The sequence below is a fragment of the Antennarius striatus genome, chromosome 14 (assembly GCF_040054535.1).
Source record: "Antennarius striatus isolate MH-2024 chromosome 14, ASM4005453v1, whole genome shotgun sequence".
Taxonomy (NCBI): Eukaryota; Metazoa; Chordata; class Actinopteri; order Lophiiformes; family Antennariidae; genus Antennarius; species Antennarius striatus.
This window is the reverse complement of record NC_090789.1, coordinates 17,936,683-17,955,966: the sequence shown is the minus strand read 5'-3', so window position 1 is coordinate 17,955,966 and position 19,284 is coordinate 17,936,683. Positions and strand designations below refer to the sequence as shown.

Here is a 19,284-nt window from a genome sequence, read left to right as displayed (position 1 = left end):
GTTTAATGGAGTTAATAATTACAGGGTGAGAGAAAGAGTTTAATATAACCAGAGAAAATTCCATTGAAAAGAAATTAAAGGTATAATTTCCCTAATTAAATATCTTCAACTTTCTTAAATGTTAAGGATAACAAATATCAGGAAATAAGCAATGAGGAAATACTTTTTCTTCAGGGAGTGTTTTAAACAATGGATTTCTGGAAAGGCCCTAATTTCCTCAATATTTCAACTGTAAGCTCTGACATATCTAGAGTAAGAATTGAACCAGGGGTACTTCCAGTGGGTGTAGGTTTAATTTATAACTAAAGGGATTGACCTCAGTCACCGATCAATGACTAATGGAAAAGAAACAGTGCATCAGACCTAAGGTTCATTTGCAAGACTGTCACCTAAACACTCATGCATAGTGGCAATGAAGGCTCAACACAGCCGCTGTTGTGGGTCCAACTGTCTCCCTATCCTTTTGTAATACTATTGTAAAAAACACCCAGGGAAAGTCTGTGCTAGCCAGTCTGCTCTATTTAAGTAGAAGAAGCTACCTTCAGGAGCTGTTCCTACCTCTCGTTTAATTTTACATTTAATATTTTACAATTGAGATTAGTTTTAGATGACCATATGTCTGTTATAAGATGACGATGTCTTCTTGTAAAATTAGTTTCAGAAGGCCACGTGAACTAATAAATCACTATTTAATAAATCATGAATCTGTCAATTGAAGTATTGTATTTTTTACTAAGATTTATTTCATTTAAAGTAGTTGAGTGTGTGCTGCCGTTTTATATTCATACATTCCAATAATTGCAGTTCAGATCATTACGTGTCCTTTTATCACTTGTAATGTTAATGTTTCAGCACACAAAATCAGCTTTAGTAAACTTAGCATCTAAGCTAAGTTTGATAGCTGCTACCGTCTCAGTTTATCACAGCATCAAGCAGTAACACACCGCCATCATTCACTCAGGTGATTTTTAATTTTTGTTCCATTTTATATGATGTGGTCACATTCCTCCACCACATCACCACTCCATCATGTCTTTCTAACAGCCAAGGTAAATGTAGATTACTAGTGAACACAAAAACAGTTTGAATAGTATAATATTTAAAAAGGATTAATCAATTTCTAATTTCAAAATGAAGAGCAGTCACATCTGATAAAAATTTACAAAGATAGCTCCAAATTGTGAGCAAGTAAATAAATATCAGCAAATACAAACCCTATAAAAAAAAATCAACCCCATCTTGGTTCAGAAAAGCAAAAAAAAAAACCCCAAACTGTTCTTATTTATGAAATCTCCCTAAACATAAGGTATTTTAATGTTAAGTACTTACTATGGATTAAATTTGAAATACTACATTTACATGATCATAGTTTTATCATTATCCTGTCTTCAATAAAGGACCTCTGCATGATAACTCAATGCTTTCAGTTTGAAACACATTCTTGGTATCAAATATGTATTCAGCGTTTTCAGAGTTGCGTAAGAGAGATTCACAATTATTCAGTGTTGTATTCCTAATATTTCTTCATTTCTTCTTCTTTCTGATAACCAGCAAACTGATTATTATTTATTAAACTGATGCAATGTCTCTTCCACACACAAAATACAATAATGTAGGATGTAATAAAACATCTAGAAATGGTGACAAATACAGACTTCAAATTTATCCAAGCAAGAAATCCCTCCTTTACATTAGCGGACCTTGCAACAGGTTCTGTGCCAGTTTAGCCTCAGTGAAAACTTGCTCATAAAGTGTTCACCACATATCAAGTACATAATAGGTAGAAGAACATCAAACCGTCCATTGAGTGAAGTGGACAAACGAGCTGGTTTGGATAGAGAGTGGGAGGAGACAGACTAGCATCAAGATGGGCTGAGCCTCACCTGTGAAGAAAAGCTGAATCCATAGCAGAGCCAAGGGCGCTGTCAGGTCAGATAAAGATGTGGACATATGTCGGGACAAAATGAAAGAGACCTGAGAGGGAAGTAGGAACACAGGACAGGAATGAGAGACTCCTAACACCAGAGGTTGACCTGAGCTCCTGACTCAGCCTAAATCTTGATTGGCGGACAACTACTTTCCAAACATGGCAACTACTTGGAGATTTGCACTTTTTCTCTGCATGTTTGTGATAGTGTCCAGATGCCCAAGCCTGGCCACTGATGACACAGAACATGGCACCACAGAAGATAGTGATCACGGGGACACCCCAAACTCAGACACCGAACATGAGGTCGCCCATGACACCACCGAGGACACAGGGGATGGGGATGGCCATGACACCAACGAGGATACGGAGCATGGGGATGATGAACATGGGGAAGGTGGTCAGGGGGAAGGTGGTCATGGGGAAGGTGGTCATGGGGAAGGTGGTCATGGGGAAGGTGGTCATGGAGGAGGGCCCATCACCACTCTACCAATCGTGAGCTGGAAGTGGGACCATGTCTCTACTCCATACCTCGTTACCATCTGGATCCTGGTCTGTTGGCTCTGCAAACTGGGTAAGTCCTAACACGTTTGTCCTCACATAGACAAACTTAAGTGACATTCCCACAATTTTGATATTTATACATTTTCCCATCACTTTTATGAAAATACAATCAAGAAACCATTAGAAATAGAAAGACACTGAGATGAGCAAATCCTATCAAAGTTCAACAGCTTCCTTTGGATGAATTCATTCGTTCTTCTTCTTGAAGACGAGAAGATTGTAATTGTCTCCTCGTCAGCTTCTAGGATAAACTTGATTATATTCACTAATATAAAATTTATATATATACATAATATAAAATATTAGTGAAGCACCATAAGGACTAGATGTGGATGAATACGGAAGGAAAAAAAATGTCTGGATCCACCTTCTTATCCAGAACCTCCCCAAAGGTCAATGCGATTTTCTGTCCTATAATCCCAAAAATTTTAATGAAAATCTATTTTAAGGTAATTCTGTCCTAATTTTTGCATAACCCAGCTGACATTATTGAAATGGTGAAACATATTATTGGTAAAGTTAACAACCAAATACCCCTACTGAATTAATGGATCAGATTTATTGTGGTTACCCAATTTCACATCGCAAACTATTTGGTTGTTATTTCCTAATTTGAATGCTTTAATTGTACCAGGATATGTTTTAAATTATGAACATTAATTAATGAGATGTTAATTTGGGGCCTAAAAAAAAGTTTGACCTCTGCAAAACATGTCTTTTCACATTTGTATTGTCCTTTTGTAATCATGTAACATAGTCATTAACATTTCTTGTATACAAAATAGACACAAATGGGTTGTGGCGCTGTGTACAATATAAACGAATAAGAATGCATCTGAGTCTGCATGTGTTTGTGTGCACTTCCACTCACATAAACATGGGTCTGTGGTCTGTAAATCATGAAGGTAGTGACACTGTAGTTAACCAAGCAATAAAATGAGAATGTTACAGTAGGCTGGTCAGTTTTGGCAGCTTTGTTATGAAATTTTCTGCCTCAGGCTGAAAATGTTACAGCCATGTTTGTAGTGACTGAAACAGAGTTCTTTATAACAACAGAGAAATATGTTTGGTTTCAGAAGGTGTCTTTTGCATGTCCTTTATGTGACTTTTTTTTTGTGAAAGGACGTTTTGATTTAAATATCTTTACTCATGATAGTTTAGGACTATTTAGGTCAACAAAGTGGATTGGTAAATGCAATATATAGTTTTACCAATTTCCTTATTGGACAGCATTTTTGGTCAAATTGCTCCACTTCCTTGAGCTGATTTAGACCCTTGAAATTGTTTAAACTGAAGGCCAAACATTTACACAGGGCTTAGACAATATCTCTTAAATGTCACTGCTGCACCTTCATATAAGGATTCAACTGATTAGGACTGATAAACTTTCATCAATGAACAAATAAGCATTAGCATGTGTATAACTTTATATGAGCTTCACGATTACTTAAGAATTGATGTTGGTTCGACAAACTCAGCATAAAGCAATCTTACACAAATCAAAACACAAATAATGTGTGCACACTATAAATGTTGACTTTTTTCTTACTCAGCCTGCTTCAGACAATGGCAGCGATTCTTCATGTCTTATTTCCTCCATGCAGATTTACAATGCTTTCTTTCTTTCATTTTCTCACTGTGGTCTGTTCCCTCTCTTCAACAAAAGTAGGATTCTTTTTTTATATCTGTGCATATGTTGTGATTGAAGTTTATTTCAGCATTCTGCTCATTTGATATTTCTCACTGTCAATGAATGACCTCTTGAATTAAACATACAAATTTCACTGATTTAACTCCGTTTCAATAAGCAGTTACGCAATGATCCTTTACTGTAGCATCTGTATCTTTGAATCTTGACACAAACTTTGTTTGACCTCCTTTCCCCCATGACGTTCACCTCACCTTTTTACTGTTGAAGGTGTAGCTGTTGACACTGAATGATTTAAAGGTTGGAGTTTAAAGCCAGCTGATATTAAAAAAAGATATATTGGGTCATTAATTTATAAGGCTGAAGAGAGGACTTCAGTCTCGAGTGTGCAGTCAACTGTTTTCATTAGAATAATTTAGAGCATTTAAAATCCAACAAGATGTTTGTCAGGTATAAAGCGGAATTCATTATTCAGTGGACTGCACTGACAGAAATACATTTGTATCTTTAAAAACACTGTGAAACAAAAAAACAAATTTACTGAGTAATGTTGTTTGTAGGTACTTGATTCCACTTGAGCACACTGAGATATTTTTATTGCTGCCATAGCAGTTTACACCTGTGTAAGAGCTTATATGTCAATCATGAAACCAGTCCATCTTTGCAATGAGGCTATTGTCCGTTGTCCTGCTCAAACAGGATGGGATTGTTGGAAAAAACTCCCAAAACAAAACACAATGTGGCACCACAACAAATCCAGAGAATCAGTGGATGAAAGATTTCACAATGGAGGCTAATTTCTGCTCATATGTTAATGTTATCAGCCTACTTATGTTCTTAAAAAAAACCTGCGTTCATTTTCAACACTAATCTAAATCAGTAGATTTGTTAGTGGGCCTAAACCCAATCAGGGTTGAAGCATCAGGGCCACGTCCAGAGAAATTCCAAGACTACTTTGAGGACATGATCCCACATGAAAGCAGAAGAAACCTGATGAGTGTTATGAGGAAGAGGAGGCACTGATCATGGCAGCACAAGAACAACTAAGCACTACGGCCCTAGAGACCAGAGTTTATAACAGCAAATAAGACCCAAAGTACAGGATTGGCAAAGATGCTCCTGAGACAGTCCAGATGTTTGAGACAAGACCCTGTGGGACTTCAGGTTCTAGACTGACAAACAGCTGCTGGCTAAACAACTGGGCATAGTGGTGGTGGACAAAGAGCAGAACAGGGCGATGTCCATAAATGTGGTGATACAAGCTGATGCCAACATCAAGAAGAAGGAACAAAAAAAAAAGGCTGAGAAGGACCAAGGGGTCAAAGACCAGCTGGAACAGATGTGGAAGGTCAAGACAGAGGTTGTCCCTGTGGTAAACTGGGAGAATGAGAATCCAGTATATTCCAGGAACACCAACTGAAGCCCAAGTCCAGGGTTGAAGAGCACAGTCCTACAGGAACATCAAAGATCTTCCTCAGAACCCTCAAACTCCCAGGCCTCTGGTGGACAACCCAAGCTGGAAGATGACACAGACACCACCCCAAGAGGGGTGAGAGTGAACTAACATCGTGCCATTCTGGTGTGGGTACTCAAAGTGCTTTACAGCCCAACATTCACCAATTGACACCAACGTTCTTACACTGGTGGTACAGGCTAAGCAGAAACCATTCACACACCAGTGGATCGACTACCAGGGGTAGTTTAGACCTCAGTGTCTTGTCCCAGGACACTTTGACTTCTATAATGTATTTATTATTTTTCAGGATGAAACAAGGGGACGACCTTGTTCACTGAAACATTGCCACGCACTTCTCCCACGTCAGGACAACTGGGAGTCTTTAACCAGGTTGAGTAATGCCAGCGTCAATCATTACTAAGCACAAGTCTGTGAGACAAAGCCCATGGAAATATTCCTCAACACACACCGCTATTGGTTCAACAACTAAAAATGACCTCTGCTCTTACTTCCTGACTTACACATGCACAAAAAAATCTGTCATGATTTTAGCAGATGCAATAAACACAAACAAGAAAAACACAAACCAAGCAGTGACCGGTGAGATGTGACTGAATAACCGGAGGTCTTTCTTGGACATCATTTACTCCTCCTTTAATCTTCCAACCTAACACACACACACACACACACAAACACACACACACACACACACACACACACACACACACTGGAGTATATAAGGCTGAGTTCCGGGGGTTTGGATTTTCCTGAATTCACTCCTGAAAAGTCTGTGACAGGAAGGATGATACAGAGTCATCAAGTAAGGTAGAAAGATGGAACTCTAGAGAGGAAAAGGAGTTAAAGCAGAACCACCAACTGTTAATAAGGAGGGAATAGAACTTTCAGAACAGTTCAGCTATTCCTGACAGTTACAGAGGAACTTGGCGACGGAGGATTTTTTTTTCTTGGCTTTATTTTATCCTTATTTGAACAAATGAACCGCTGTGGATTTGTGCACCTGTGGCTGTTGGGGTCAGGGTTACTGATCTGCCTCATCTTCGGGGTCACCAAAGTGAATGGAAACACGGCACTGACGCATCAGGAACCACATCCGAGGCCCCCAGCGTCTAACTCAAACGTAAATCAGACTGAACACGGCCATGACGCCAGCATCACAGGAATCCCCATCGTAACTTTTAAGTGGCACCATGTGGAGACCCCTTATATAATTGCATTATGGATATTGATGGCTGGTTTGGGAAAACTGGGTATGTCACAAACAATGTAATGTGTTCATCCCTCCTTTCATTTACAGTATTTTTGATCCAAGAAATAAATATTTTATATTGTGATGATTATTATATGCAACATGCATGGCTGGAAAGTATCATTACTACTGGCCCTACGTTGAAATAGACAGTACTTGATGATCAAATGTACGTATATCAAAACTCAATATGCAAAAAATTCATGAAGTCTAACCAGTCTAATCCATTTTTTTTGATGTTGCCATCCAAAACATTTCTGAGCAAACTACATAACGTCAAGCTATTTTAAACCTTCTAATGTTAAATAAATATATAAAAGAATATATCCTCTCCTCTAAATCATTGCCACACATGACAGATTCAAAAACAAATGTTGAAAGAGTGAAAATTTTATTTAGATTTAGTTTTTTTAATGCTGAAATTTTTCATTTCAGTTAATTTCTTTATAACATCAGTTGTTTGTGAATAAATAACACTGACACGCTTCGCTAGGACTGCATAACAGTCAATGGATGTTTGATTCAAATACATCTAATTGGTGACATCACATCTTTTTCTAGCTGAGCCTAATATATTATTAATAATACGTATATAACAATATTATAATATTGCATGTTGCCTGATCTAACTTTGGTTGAAATATGTTATTTTATGAATGTGGGGCCTTCAACCATGTCTCATATTCCTCTGTAATGGGAAGTAATCGTGCCACTTGTGCCAAAGTTTTCTTTGACTCTGTTTGAATAGAATATATCAGCATAAGAAACTCTTCCTTGTGGGCTGGAAACTGAAATAAACACTATGAACTGAGTATATTTTAATGGTTCATTTGATCTGATTAGTCAATAATCTGAAGTGGAACTTTATCAGACCATTAAGTCAAGTCCCCTCAAGCCAAAGTCTGTCTTAAGTTACGGAGAGATTTGTAAACTGTCATACGCACCTGGTTAATCATGTACAAAACAAAATGTCAGTCTTTCTCAGCTCAGACGGTTGATCATTGGCTATTTTTGCAACCTCATTAAGAATTTTAGTTTAATGGTTTAGTTATGATGCAATAATTTTTAAACATTATCAGCCATGGGACCTTATGATTGTTTCATCGCGGTCAGATATCTTGACAATCCTCTGTTTTGCGTTATTATGAATTTACACTTTCTTGTTCTGCGGGGATCCTACTAGAGCGGATCAGATCTCAACAGAAACTGTCCTTGTCTCCTTTCAGTGATCGAGGCCAACCACCACGTGACCAATGTGATCCCAGAAAGCGCCCTTCTCATCTGCTGTGGCTTCCTCCTGGGTGGGATTGTTTGGGGTGCGGACAAGAAGCAGACTTTCACACTGACCCCAACGGTGTTCTTCTTCTACCTGCTGCCTCAAATCATCCTGGATGCAGGTTACTCCATGCCCAACAAGCTCTTCTTCAGCAACATGGGTGCCATCCTGGTGTACGCCGTCATTGGGACGTGTTGGAATGCCGCCAGTTTAGGACTGTCATTGTGGGGGTGTCATTTGGGAGGAGCCATGGGTAAGAGGGAACTAAGTGCATGTCCACTGTTGTTTGTGTTGTTGTTGGTCCCTTATTTTGCATTAAAAGTGAGCATCTTAGTCATAAGTCACAGTGGCCTGGTGGATTGTTGGGTGGTTGAAGCATTCAGGGTTTTTTAACTCGTTCTCAGCGAGATTTGAAAAACTGGATTAAGAGTGTCTCCTGTGCTGTAGGTGACCTGGACATTGGTCTCCTGCAATATCTACTCTTCGGCAGCCTGATTGCTGCTGTGGACCCCGTGGCCGTCATTGCCGTGTTTGAGCAGGTCCATGTCAACGAAGTCCTGTTCATCATGGTGTTTGGAGAGTCGCTGCTCAACGATGGCGTGACAGTGGTTCGTATGAAGCTGTTGGCACTTAACTTTTCACATTACCTAAGAAGCAGAAAGGTTTGTGAATATGCTGACACATCCATCATTGGTAAAGTACATGTCAGAGACGTGAAGTGGTGAGAATGCAAACAATCGCATTTTCAAAGTCAAAACCTTTACCCTGGTTGAGATCTCGTTGCCTTGCCTGAACCCAATCCCTCCCCGATTGGTCAAAGCGCTCTTTGAGGTGGTTGCCTTTATAATTAAGTTATTTGTATGTGTTATGAATCATTATTCCTCTCTATTCATTGCTGAAATAAACTGCAATGAGGAGTGAAAGAGAATAAAACATTTTTCTATTGACAGTGTAATGGACTCTGATCTCAGAAACCAAGGAGTAAAAGCAATGAGCTGTTGTGAACTTTGTGCTTCAGGTTTTAGATGTTGTGGATTTCAGACTCATTCATACGTTTTCTGCCCGTAATGATAAACTACACCAGGAAGAACTATTTTGTTCAGAATTAATGTTTTGTCCACACTTAATTCTGCTTTGACAGCAAAGTTTTGACCCCAAATGGTTTTAGACTGATCCTCTGTGAATTAGATTATCAAAAACATGCCCAAGCAGGTTATATTCTCATTGTGACTATTGGCAACATTTTTAAAGCATTAAAAGGTAAGAGGGTTTCCAAAATCATTAGCGAATCCCAAGTATGTACAATCTCAAGACATGTGTTGTGACAGGAAATTCAAAGGCATAGTTTCAGCTGAAAATAATTTAAAAAAGGCAAAAATATTAAAAATGAAAGTCTTTATCCTACATTAATCTAGTTTTTTTTTAATAAGAATTAAAATGTAATTAAATGTATCCTAACCCAAGACCTATCAAGTTTCATAGAAATCACTTCTGCAGTCTTTCCATAATCTTGCTGACAAAAACACAAATGATATGGATGAAACCTGACATATGTCCTATCCATTCTTTTTCTCATTGTGATTCTCATTTCCTTCTGATCTTAGGTGCTCTTCAATGTATTTGATGCGTTTGTGTCACTGGGAGGATCCAAAATTAATGCCGTGGAGATTGTTAAAGGAATAAGTAAGGAGTGACAACATTAACTCATCAATAGTGAAGAACTTGTTGTTGTCCCACAGGGGTCATCAGACTCAAACAGACATGTCTGCACATGGATTAATTTGTTCATTAATTTGTATTTTTGCAAAAATGGCTGAGCACCTGTGTCCCATTTGTCCCCAGTTTCCTTCTTTGTGGTGGCGTTTGGGGGCTCCCTGGTCGGCTTTTTGTTCGGGCTGCTAATCGCTCTCGTGACCAGATGCACCAAGAACATCCAGATCATCGAGCCCGGCTTTGTCTTTGTCTTGGGTTACCTCTCCTACCTGACGGCTGAGATGCTGTCCTTGTCCGCCATCCTGTCGTGAGTGACACAGGACAAACACCTAAATCTGTTTTGTTATTTGTGTCTATTTTCTTGCATTTATGAAGGGATTTATGGAAGGAGAATAAACATGTTTAGCTGTGGCTGTTATTGCCCCATAGGATTGTTTTCTGTGGTATGTGCTGCCAGAAGTACATCAATGCAAACATGGATGAGAGGTCCGTCACCACAGTGAAATACGTCATGAAGGTTTTAGCCAACGGTTCGGAAACCATTGTCTTTGTGTTCCTTGGCATCTCTGCCATTGATAAGACAATCTGGGTGTGGAACACAGGCTTCATCCTCCTCACACTGCTCTTCATCTTTGTGTATAGATTCATTGGTGAGTCTGTTGCTGTCCGTTTTGAGTACAAACGTTACTCACCTGATGATCTGACTGAATTTTTCTGCATGTCTACAACAGGTGTTGTCGTCCTTACATGGATCCTAAACAAGTTCAGGCTGGTCCCCCTTGAGTTCATAGATCAACTGATTATGAGCTACGGTGGCCTGCGAGGGGCTGTTGCGTATGGCTTAGCTACTATGTTAGATGAGAGAAAGATAAAAGAGAAGAATCTGATGGTTTGCACTACACTCATTGTGGTTTACTTCACTGTCATCCTTCAGGTAAGCAATCATATGTGTTGTGTTATCGCTCTGAAAGAGTAGGACCCTACTCAAATAAAACAAAACTTTGACTGAAATCTCTTTGTGTTGCAGGGAGTAACAATGAAACCTCTGGTCACCTGGCTTAAAGTAAAACGAGCAGCGGCGACTGAGCTCACACTGGTAGAAAAAGTGCAGAACAAGGTAAACATTAAGAAGACGTATTCATCCCTGGCTGGAGTCAGACTGTTTAATGTTCTCTATTCTTGTTGTTCAGGTTTTCGATCACATGCTTGTTGCCATAGAAGACATATCTGGACAAATAGGACATAACTACATGAGGGACAAGTATGGACACACAGCGCAAACATCTCAACTAATCACAAGTCCTGTTTTGATTGGTTGAAGCAATCATCTCTCTTGTTTTGCTCTGAAGGTGGAATAATTTCGAGGAGAAGTGGATGTCGCGACTTCTGATGAAGCCGTCGGCGAGGAAGAATCGCGACTACGTCTTCAAAGTCTTCCACAAGCTGAACCTCCAGGATGCCATTGGCTACGTGACTGAGGTGAGGGTCAAGCGCTGCACACGTCTGTTGTTTAGTTCAGGTGTACATTTCAGAAAAGAGGTTGCGGCACTTGTTAAAGGAAGCCTCGATGTTGCAGGGTGAACGTAGAGGGTCTCTGGAGTTTATCCGTAATGAGACTGCGTTTGTCAACTTCAAGAAGAAATTTGGTGAAGATTTTGCGGACGTCATGCCTGACATCACTGCCGACACGTCGGATGATTACGGCGCAATGTCTGTCATGGGGTGAGCAAGAAACATATCAATATTTCATCAGCTGGTGGCACCTTTCATTATATCAGCCACGAATTTGGAGGTTGGCACATCTAAACATGAAACACTTCTTAATAGGAGATTGAAAATGGGCTATCTACTTTTGCCACATCAATGATGTAAAGACCATGTCCCCTGGTGGTCACAGGCAGTTACAGCACCTGGTTTCATACATCAGACAAACAGAAGTCAAAATCAGCTCACCTACCTGTCCTACAAGAACCTGCAGTAACCCCCATGTTCGAGCACATTGAGTAACTGATTTTTTTCTGCTGTAGACGAGATCCTGTTCCGTCTGTAAGCCTGGAAATGCACGAACAGAGCACGACTGGTGTGAGAGAACGGGAGGATGTGAACACTCATCACCTGCTGCAGCAGCACCTGTACAAGAGCAGGAAACAGGTAAGCTCCATAATCACATACCGGTAATCACTATAAGAACTACAGTTACACTGTTATGTTGTATTTAAAAGAAAAAGTTAACTAATTAATAGCTAAATTAATAATAAATTATATTAAATTAATGAAGCAAGAACCAGGAGGTCCTTATCTTCTCCCTCAAAGTCCAAAATCATTGTGTGTTAGTTCCTACAATGCAACGTAAAAGCAACTTTTGTTAGACGTTCCAAATTATTTATATCTGTATAATTCCCATATTTTTGTAACCCCGAATTTTATGTTGTCATGCAAAATAAATCATCACCCACTCTGAAAGTTGTTGACTTTATGGTTTGTAGAGTCGTCCTTTAAAAATGATGTTTGAACCTTGTTATAAACTTTTTATTCACATAATCTTATGAAAACTCGTGTGTTAGTTTTTCATGCTGATTCTTCTGGACGTGTCTCTGGCTTTCTGCCCCACAGCACAGACACAGGTACAGCAGGAGTCATTTCGATCTCAACAGGGATGAAAATGAGGTGCAGGAGATCTTCCAGAGGATGATGAGGAATCGTCTGGAGTCCTTTAAGTCTGCAAAGATGGGAGTTGCTCCTCCGAAGCACATTAGCAAGCACTCAAGGAAAGACCAGCAGCATAAGGTGAAACATGCAGTTTTACAAAATAAACACAAGGGCAGAGTTTTAATCCCCAATTTTAGCCGCAACTCAAATTCAATTTGAATTTAAATTCTAGGACCAAACCTGTAATCTTTAATTAAAATTTACAATTCTTAACAAATTCACTTAAACTGTTGTGAGATTAAATTGATGACAGATTTTAAATTTCAGGACTTGATTTCGTTTACTAGATATAAAAAAAAAGAAAAAAGTTGTGCAGATACTATTTTTCACATATTGGTATTGTAGCACAAAAATTGCAAAAATACTACGCTAACCCAGCTCTAAAATTCATAACAGTTTATTACATCTTTGCTTTTCATACTTTGTAGCCTATATTTACTTTAACTTTAACCAATAAAATGTCCACCCTGCATATTACAGATGGGAAACGAGAAATCAATGGACAAAAATAAAAGCAATTATTCTGGTGATGAAGGTTTGTCTTTATTTTTGAGTTTAAAAATTAAATATCCTGAATTGTACATATACTTAATAAAGGCATTGTATAAAGATTTTTCTTTTTTTTCTAGAGTTTGAGTACTCAGAGGGAGACAGCGCCTGTGGCTTTGAGGCGTCAGGAAATTCCTTCCCCATGAGAGTCTCCTACAGAGCTGGAGGTAAAAGAAATCATCATTATATCCACTTATCCTCAATAAGTGGTGGAAGAAGTATACTCTGAACCTTTGCTTGAGCAAAACCACCAAAACAAAGTTCTAGAAGTACAGGTAGTCCCCAACCTATGAACACAATTGGTTCCAAGAGGTTGTTTGTAAAATGAATTGTTTGTAAATTGTTATCTATTGAATTTCAATCTATAATCGCCATTTGAGGTCATTTGAATGTCACTACTACTCTAAATACTATTCTGTAATACCAGAAACAATAACAGGACATGAAAACAACACATAATAGAATAAAATACTGGTAACTGTACACAGAAAAATACAGATTTACAGTAATCTCTCGTTACTCGCTGTTAATCCAGGACCACCCGCAAAAAATGAAATTCCGACAAACTGTTTATGTTATTATTTACGCTAATTTAAACGTTTATGAACTCTCCCTATATTGATATTAAACCAGCTTACATCTGTATTAACTTTTCCCACACTCTTATAGATTGTTTTAAGTGTTTCTTTAATACACAGAAGTGCACTGAGTACAGTGAGTCTCGGAACACAGTGCACTTCCAGATGCTGTCAGCCAACAGAATGCGTGTACGGTATCACGTGACTACCCGCATAAAAATCTGCGATGTATTGAAGCCGAGCATCTTGATGCGCAAATACACGAGGGATTACGGTATGTCATTTTAGAGCAACTTTACGTCTGTCCACTACAATTATTACAGTCCTAAAATCACTGGGAAACAATTAAAAGCCATGTTACTGTACAATAAATAAAAATAACATATAGTATTGTTGCAGCAGACAGGGGAACTACAATAATTGAATATGGCGCCGCACATTTGTTTGCATCTTTGAATGTTCGTATCTTGAGGACTACCTTTACTCCACCATTAGTTTAAGTCATTAAACCAAAGACTGACTTTAGCAAAAGGTAAAGACCTTTGTCAATAAAATGCACTTAAGTGTTCTTGTCAAGCAGTTCCTAAATTAGACACCAAACAACAACAACATTGTATAAATTTATAACTTTGTCCACAAACGCTTTCATTTTGGTGAAATGCTCCAAATTTGGTTTTTTTTAACAATTTGGGCAAGGCAAGGCAAGTTTATTTGTATAGTACAATTCATACACAGGCAATTCAAAGTGCTTTACCAAGGCAACAAAACACAAGAACATTTCAAAGATAAAAGGGGGTTAAAACAAGACAATAAAATATCAATAAAAGAGCAATTAAAAGGAAAAAGTCAATTAAACAGGACAATAAATTATTTAAACTAAAACCACTGATTTAAAAAAAATGCAGATAATTAAAAAACAAATTTGGGAAAATGCTGCAGTGAACAAAAATGTTTTTAGCCCTGATTTAAATGAAGTGACCATTTGAGCAGATCTCAGGTGGTCAGGCAGGTGAGCAGCACAATCATTCAAAAAAAATTTTATATGCCGATTATAATCCCCGCAGGGAAATTAGTGGCACTCTAGTTAGTTCAAATCATGCATATATATGTGTGTACAGGCCCTGAACACACACACACACACACACACACACACACACACACACACACAGTCACACAGGGGCCGGTAAGCATGCAGAGGAGGTAGAGTGGTGGGCAGCTCCTTTTGTGCGCCCCAAATGAGCAACTTGTAAGGGGGACGGCGCCTCGCTCAAGGGCGCCTCGGCAGTGCTCCGGAGGGGAGCTGACACCTCCCACTATCAGCTCACCTCCGGGTGCTCTTTTGGGCAGGAGCGGGAATCAAACTGCTGATCTTTGAAACATCGGATGACCCGCTCTACCGCGTCTAATCGTCTTTCTGTGTCTTGTTGAGACAGAAACCCCTGAATTCGAGCAATGTTTTTCAGGTGGCAATAGGCAGATTTAGTAATAGCTTTTAAGTGGCTGTTAAAATTCATGTCGGAGTCTTTAATTACACCAAGATTTCTGGCTTGATTTGTAACTTACAAAGACATGAAGTCAAAGTGAGCATTGACCTTTGATCTTTCATTTTTGGGGCCAAAAACAATCACTTCTGTCTTGTCTTATAGTCCAGTGCGCCTTATAGTGCGGAAAATACTGTAACCTGATAGAGAGCTACTAGCTACAGTTGTCAGCACAAACGCGTTCTTTGTGTTCCAGATGGGATTGAGAACCCTGCCTTCAATCCGGACCTGGACCCCGCGGAGCAGCTGCAGATCCCCCCCTGGCTGGCAGAGGCCGAGCTCGACAACAACATGGTGGCTCCTTCACAGCGAGCCCAGGTGAGGCTGCCCTGGACGCCCACCAACCTCCGCCGTCTGGCCCCCCTTCGCATCAGTATTCGCTCCAACGACTCCTTCATGATGGCCGACAATCCTGACTCACAGCAGAGAGACGACGACTCGCTTCCGCCTCCACCTCCTCCTCCTCAGAGAGACGGAGGCCACATGTAGCATCAACACCCCCCTCCTCATCCTCCATTTGACCTGGCTGCCAAAGACTCAGAACCTCAGACTTTGCACCATCTTCTCTCAAAATATTGACGAGAAAATGTTCTCTGTGCCACTGTCTAATCTAATCTCTGATCTTCTAGACAAAACATTCACTTTCACACAAGCACCAAACTCGTGCAGCAGCATCACTTATAAACTCCGTCACCCCTCACTGAACAGAGAGAAGCTGAAGGTGCTATTCAGCAGCAGGGGGTTGATCATTGCCGTGTGTTCTCACATGATTCATAGTAAACCAGTCAAACATTTCAAATCAGTGCATGCAGTCTGTCTTATCCCTGAATGTGATTCAAACTTTTTCAATAATGTAGACGTTTATAAATTGTGTTATTTATTCAGATGATAAATTAGGGGAATGTAAAAATAATTTCAACTTTTAAAAAAAAAAAGTGTGATATTTATTCCAAAATGACATTTTTTCTTGTATTTCCACCCAATGAAATCTGGCCAGTAACATACATGTAGAACAATGTGACTGAGTAACTTCTGAAATACTGTATATGAAGTAAACCCTTGTAGTCAGTCACGCTGTGAATTATTTCTTTAGTTCGTAGGTCACCAGAGAATTGATTTATGGTTACTTTGATGACTGATCAATGATTTATGAAAGAAAAATTGTCAAGTGTGGTTTGTTTGTTTTCGATTTGTTGAAAAAAAATAAACTGAAACCTCATCAAACTGGTATTAATTAATGTGTTGCATCTCATTAAAATAAGGTAAGTAAAAAAAATGGCTATTATTAATAAGCTAACATTTCGTGAACTCAACTATCAATTATGTTACTGATAAATCTGTAGGTTACTTGTAATAATCTGAATGGATTCACTATAAGCTGCTACATCAGTACTGATTTCTATTACATTTTTTGAAATATGTGACATTTCTGAAATACAGAATTTCTTTACATCATGGTTAATTTGACAAAAACACATGGAAACCATGATACTTTTCTATTATACAGTGAGTGTGCATTTTTCATTATAAATAGTCCATTTGGGAGGTTTCCAGGTGCTTTGTGATGTAGTCTAATATTATTTTTTCATTTACAGACTCCTTCAGGTAAAAATGAGATCCTCCCAGGATCCTGACAGTGAAGTCTCCCGATGTGATGCTCTTCCAAGCTGTTAATAAAGTACATAAAACTAATATTAATATTGTTTCTTTTACCTACACTGCTGTCATTTTATATACAGTAAGTTAATTAATATGAAGATACAACACGTTATGCAGTTGTTAAGGTGAATACTTGTAACACTTATCCACTGTGAAGGTCCAGGAATATTTTGTGAACTAAGAAACTTTCCATTGGTTTCCTTTTTGGATAAAATGCTCTTTAAAAGTCTGTGTCTAACAGATCCGAGGACTGACCTTGTAAGTCATGAGGAAGGTCATCTTTTCCATCAAAACATGTGACAGGACAGGAGAAGGATGGATTATCTGGCTTATTACACCTGAAAGAAAATCAGTGAATCCAATGATCCAAACTTCATTCCACATCTCAGATCTTTCTAATTAAAGGGTAAAATCCTGGGAGAATTGAGCCTACCTGTAGTTCTCCACAACATGCAGGTCAGCCTTCAGGGCCGGCAGGAAGAGCTTCAGGACTTCAGGGTTTGAAAGCAGCTCAGGAGGAGTTCCTCCGATCAAACTCAACCACTTGACAAAATCGTCGTCAGACAAGTCGCTCCTCTTTGGGGCGTTGATACGCATGTCTGACTAGAGAACAAGAAAATATTAACACCAACCCACCCTCCCACCTGAAGAAGCCTCTTGGGTGAGACTGGAACATCTCCAAGCTTTCCTTGCAGCTCCACATGACTTTATTCAACACAGAGACCTACAATGACCTGGATGACTGACATTCTCCACAGACGTCAGGTATGAACTCACATAAGGTGCAGAGGCACCAGAAAGGAAGATGTGAACTGGTTCAAGGTTGTGGAGCCTCTTCAGAGCATCTGCCACCGCAAAGCTTGTAAAAGCACCGAAACTGAAACAATCAGAGCAAATGTTGAGATCGAATCAGCTCAACCAAGTGAGAATAAAAAAAGACAATGATGATCTCTCTTGCCATGACAGATATGACGTCACACTCAAAGGGCTTTTTGCTTGTACCTGTGGCCAAACAGAGCAAACTGCTTCTCTTTTAGTACCGGCAGCAACACACTGACAACCTCATCCACAATCTGCTGCATATTCTCATAGAACGGCTCTTTGGCTCGACTCTCTCTGCCAGGAAGTTTGACAGCAAACACTGAAACAACAGAAAGTGTTATAGAAACATTTAGAATACAAATAGAGTCACACTAGAGATAACATTAAAAGAAAAGGACATAATTTTGAAATTCACGTCCATTCTAACTGTAAATAAACCCTGAAGGATGATTCTCAAGCAGCTGGATTTCAGTTTAGGATCAGGATATCATAAAATTCCCAAAATTTGAGTCAAGTGACACTCAATTCCCTACAGGATTACCCTGAACCAGTGAATGAGAACCTATACACACACACACACACACACACACACACACACACACACTGGATACACTGAGGATATAGAGTAAACAGTATGGACGACCAGTACAAGGTGCAGCCCTTACACAACATCCTCCAGGTGTTACCTTCTATGTCGCTGTTGAGGACGTTCCCCCAGCGTGCGTAGTGCATGGACCCCCCACCAGCCCAGGGGAAACATATCAGCCTGCTCACAGCATCCGGCTTCTTCTGGAAACAGCTGATCACCTTTTCCATCTCAGGTTAACAGAGGGACAGATCCCCCCTCTGATGATCCTGTGGGCTGAACTAAACCTGTTCAACAAAAAGACACAAATACACACAAACTCAGCTCCAATGTGACTAAAACAACTGGTGGAATGTTAAAAATGTCATGTCTCACCTTTTTGTTACCCACAGATCCATCAACTTCAACAAGCGACATACTAGTGAGTCCTCATGCTGATGACTAAAACTGTACTTCCTGTTTTCTTTCTTCTTCTGTGGTATGTGGAGCTGTACACACGCGACTGTGGATTATAGCGACATCTACAGGCTGGAGTGAGTGCTGTCATTTACTCGAGTAGAACTCCTACCGGCTCTACACTTTGGGTGCTTCATGTCAAGTTTTCTTTTTTTCTAAAATGTTCTTGTAACATATGGATGGACAGGACAGGTGATATTTCACAACGTGAAATCAATACTTGGAAGTGAAATTCTTAGGAAGTGACGGTGTTTTCTGCAGTTGGTATTTCCTGACGGGTTTCCCTCAGATGTGGAGGAGGAGGAGGAGGAGGAGGAGGGGGGGGGGGGTCGTCAAGTCAGATGACATTAAACAGGCTCATACCGGAAAATCCACACCATGCATATTTCAAGAATTGAAGAGGATCCACACCGTCACTATTCAGAGCTAATTATAGCTGATCATAGCCTATGTGGTACTCAGTGATGTGAATGAGTCTGCCAAAGCCAAACAAACCCACCAAATAACTCGGGTCATCCTGATCAACATTTTTT

At 39.5% G+C, this 19,284-nt stretch overlaps 2 protein-coding genes across 3 annotated transcripts; one reads left to right on the top strand and one right to left on the bottom strand.

The window, feature by feature from the left end:
* The first annotated feature begins 1,910 nt into the window (after nt 1-1,910).
* LOC137607456 (sodium/hydrogen exchanger 3-like) lies at nt 1,911-16,643 on the top strand. 2 transcript variants are annotated; one of them, XM_068333251.1, is made up of 16 exons: nt 1,911-2,501; nt 8,089-8,391; nt 8,586-8,746; nt 9,743-9,821; nt 9,981-10,158; nt 10,281-10,501; nt 10,583-10,785; nt 10,879-10,968; nt 11,042-11,112; nt 11,201-11,330; nt 11,428-11,573; nt 11,879-12,002; nt 12,465-12,638; nt 13,041-13,095; nt 13,190-13,276; nt 15,425-16,643. In XM_068333251.1, exons 1-16 carry the CDS (start codon nt 2,087-2,089, stop codon nt 15,715-15,717), a joined length of 2,730 nt encoding a protein of 909 aa, XP_068189352.1. In that variant the 5' UTR covers nt 1,911-2,086; the 3' UTR covers nt 15,718-16,643. The 2 variants fall into 2 exon arrangements, with proteins under 2 accessions (XP_068189352.1, XP_068189353.1); XM_068333252.1 differs by lacking the exon at nt 1,911-2,501 and adding an exon at nt 6,381-6,863 and having other exon boundaries at nt 15,425-16,642.
* Nucleotides 16,644-16,738: 95 nt separating this feature from the next.
* Nucleotides 16,739-18,762, bottom strand: olah (oleoyl-ACP hydrolase). The gene is made up of 7 exons (XM_068333253.1): nt 18,671-18,762; nt 18,396-18,582; nt 17,890-18,028; nt 17,665-17,764; nt 17,321-17,490; nt 17,143-17,225; nt 16,739-16,895 (listed from the first exon to the last, which is right to left on the bottom strand). Exons 2-7 carry the CDS (start codon nt 18,523-18,525, stop codon nt 16,753-16,755), a joined length of 765 nt encoding a protein of 254 aa, XP_068189354.1. The 5' UTR covers nt 18,526-18,582; nt 18,671-18,762; the 3' UTR covers nt 16,739-16,752.
* Nucleotides 18,763-19,284: the final 522 nt, after the last annotated feature.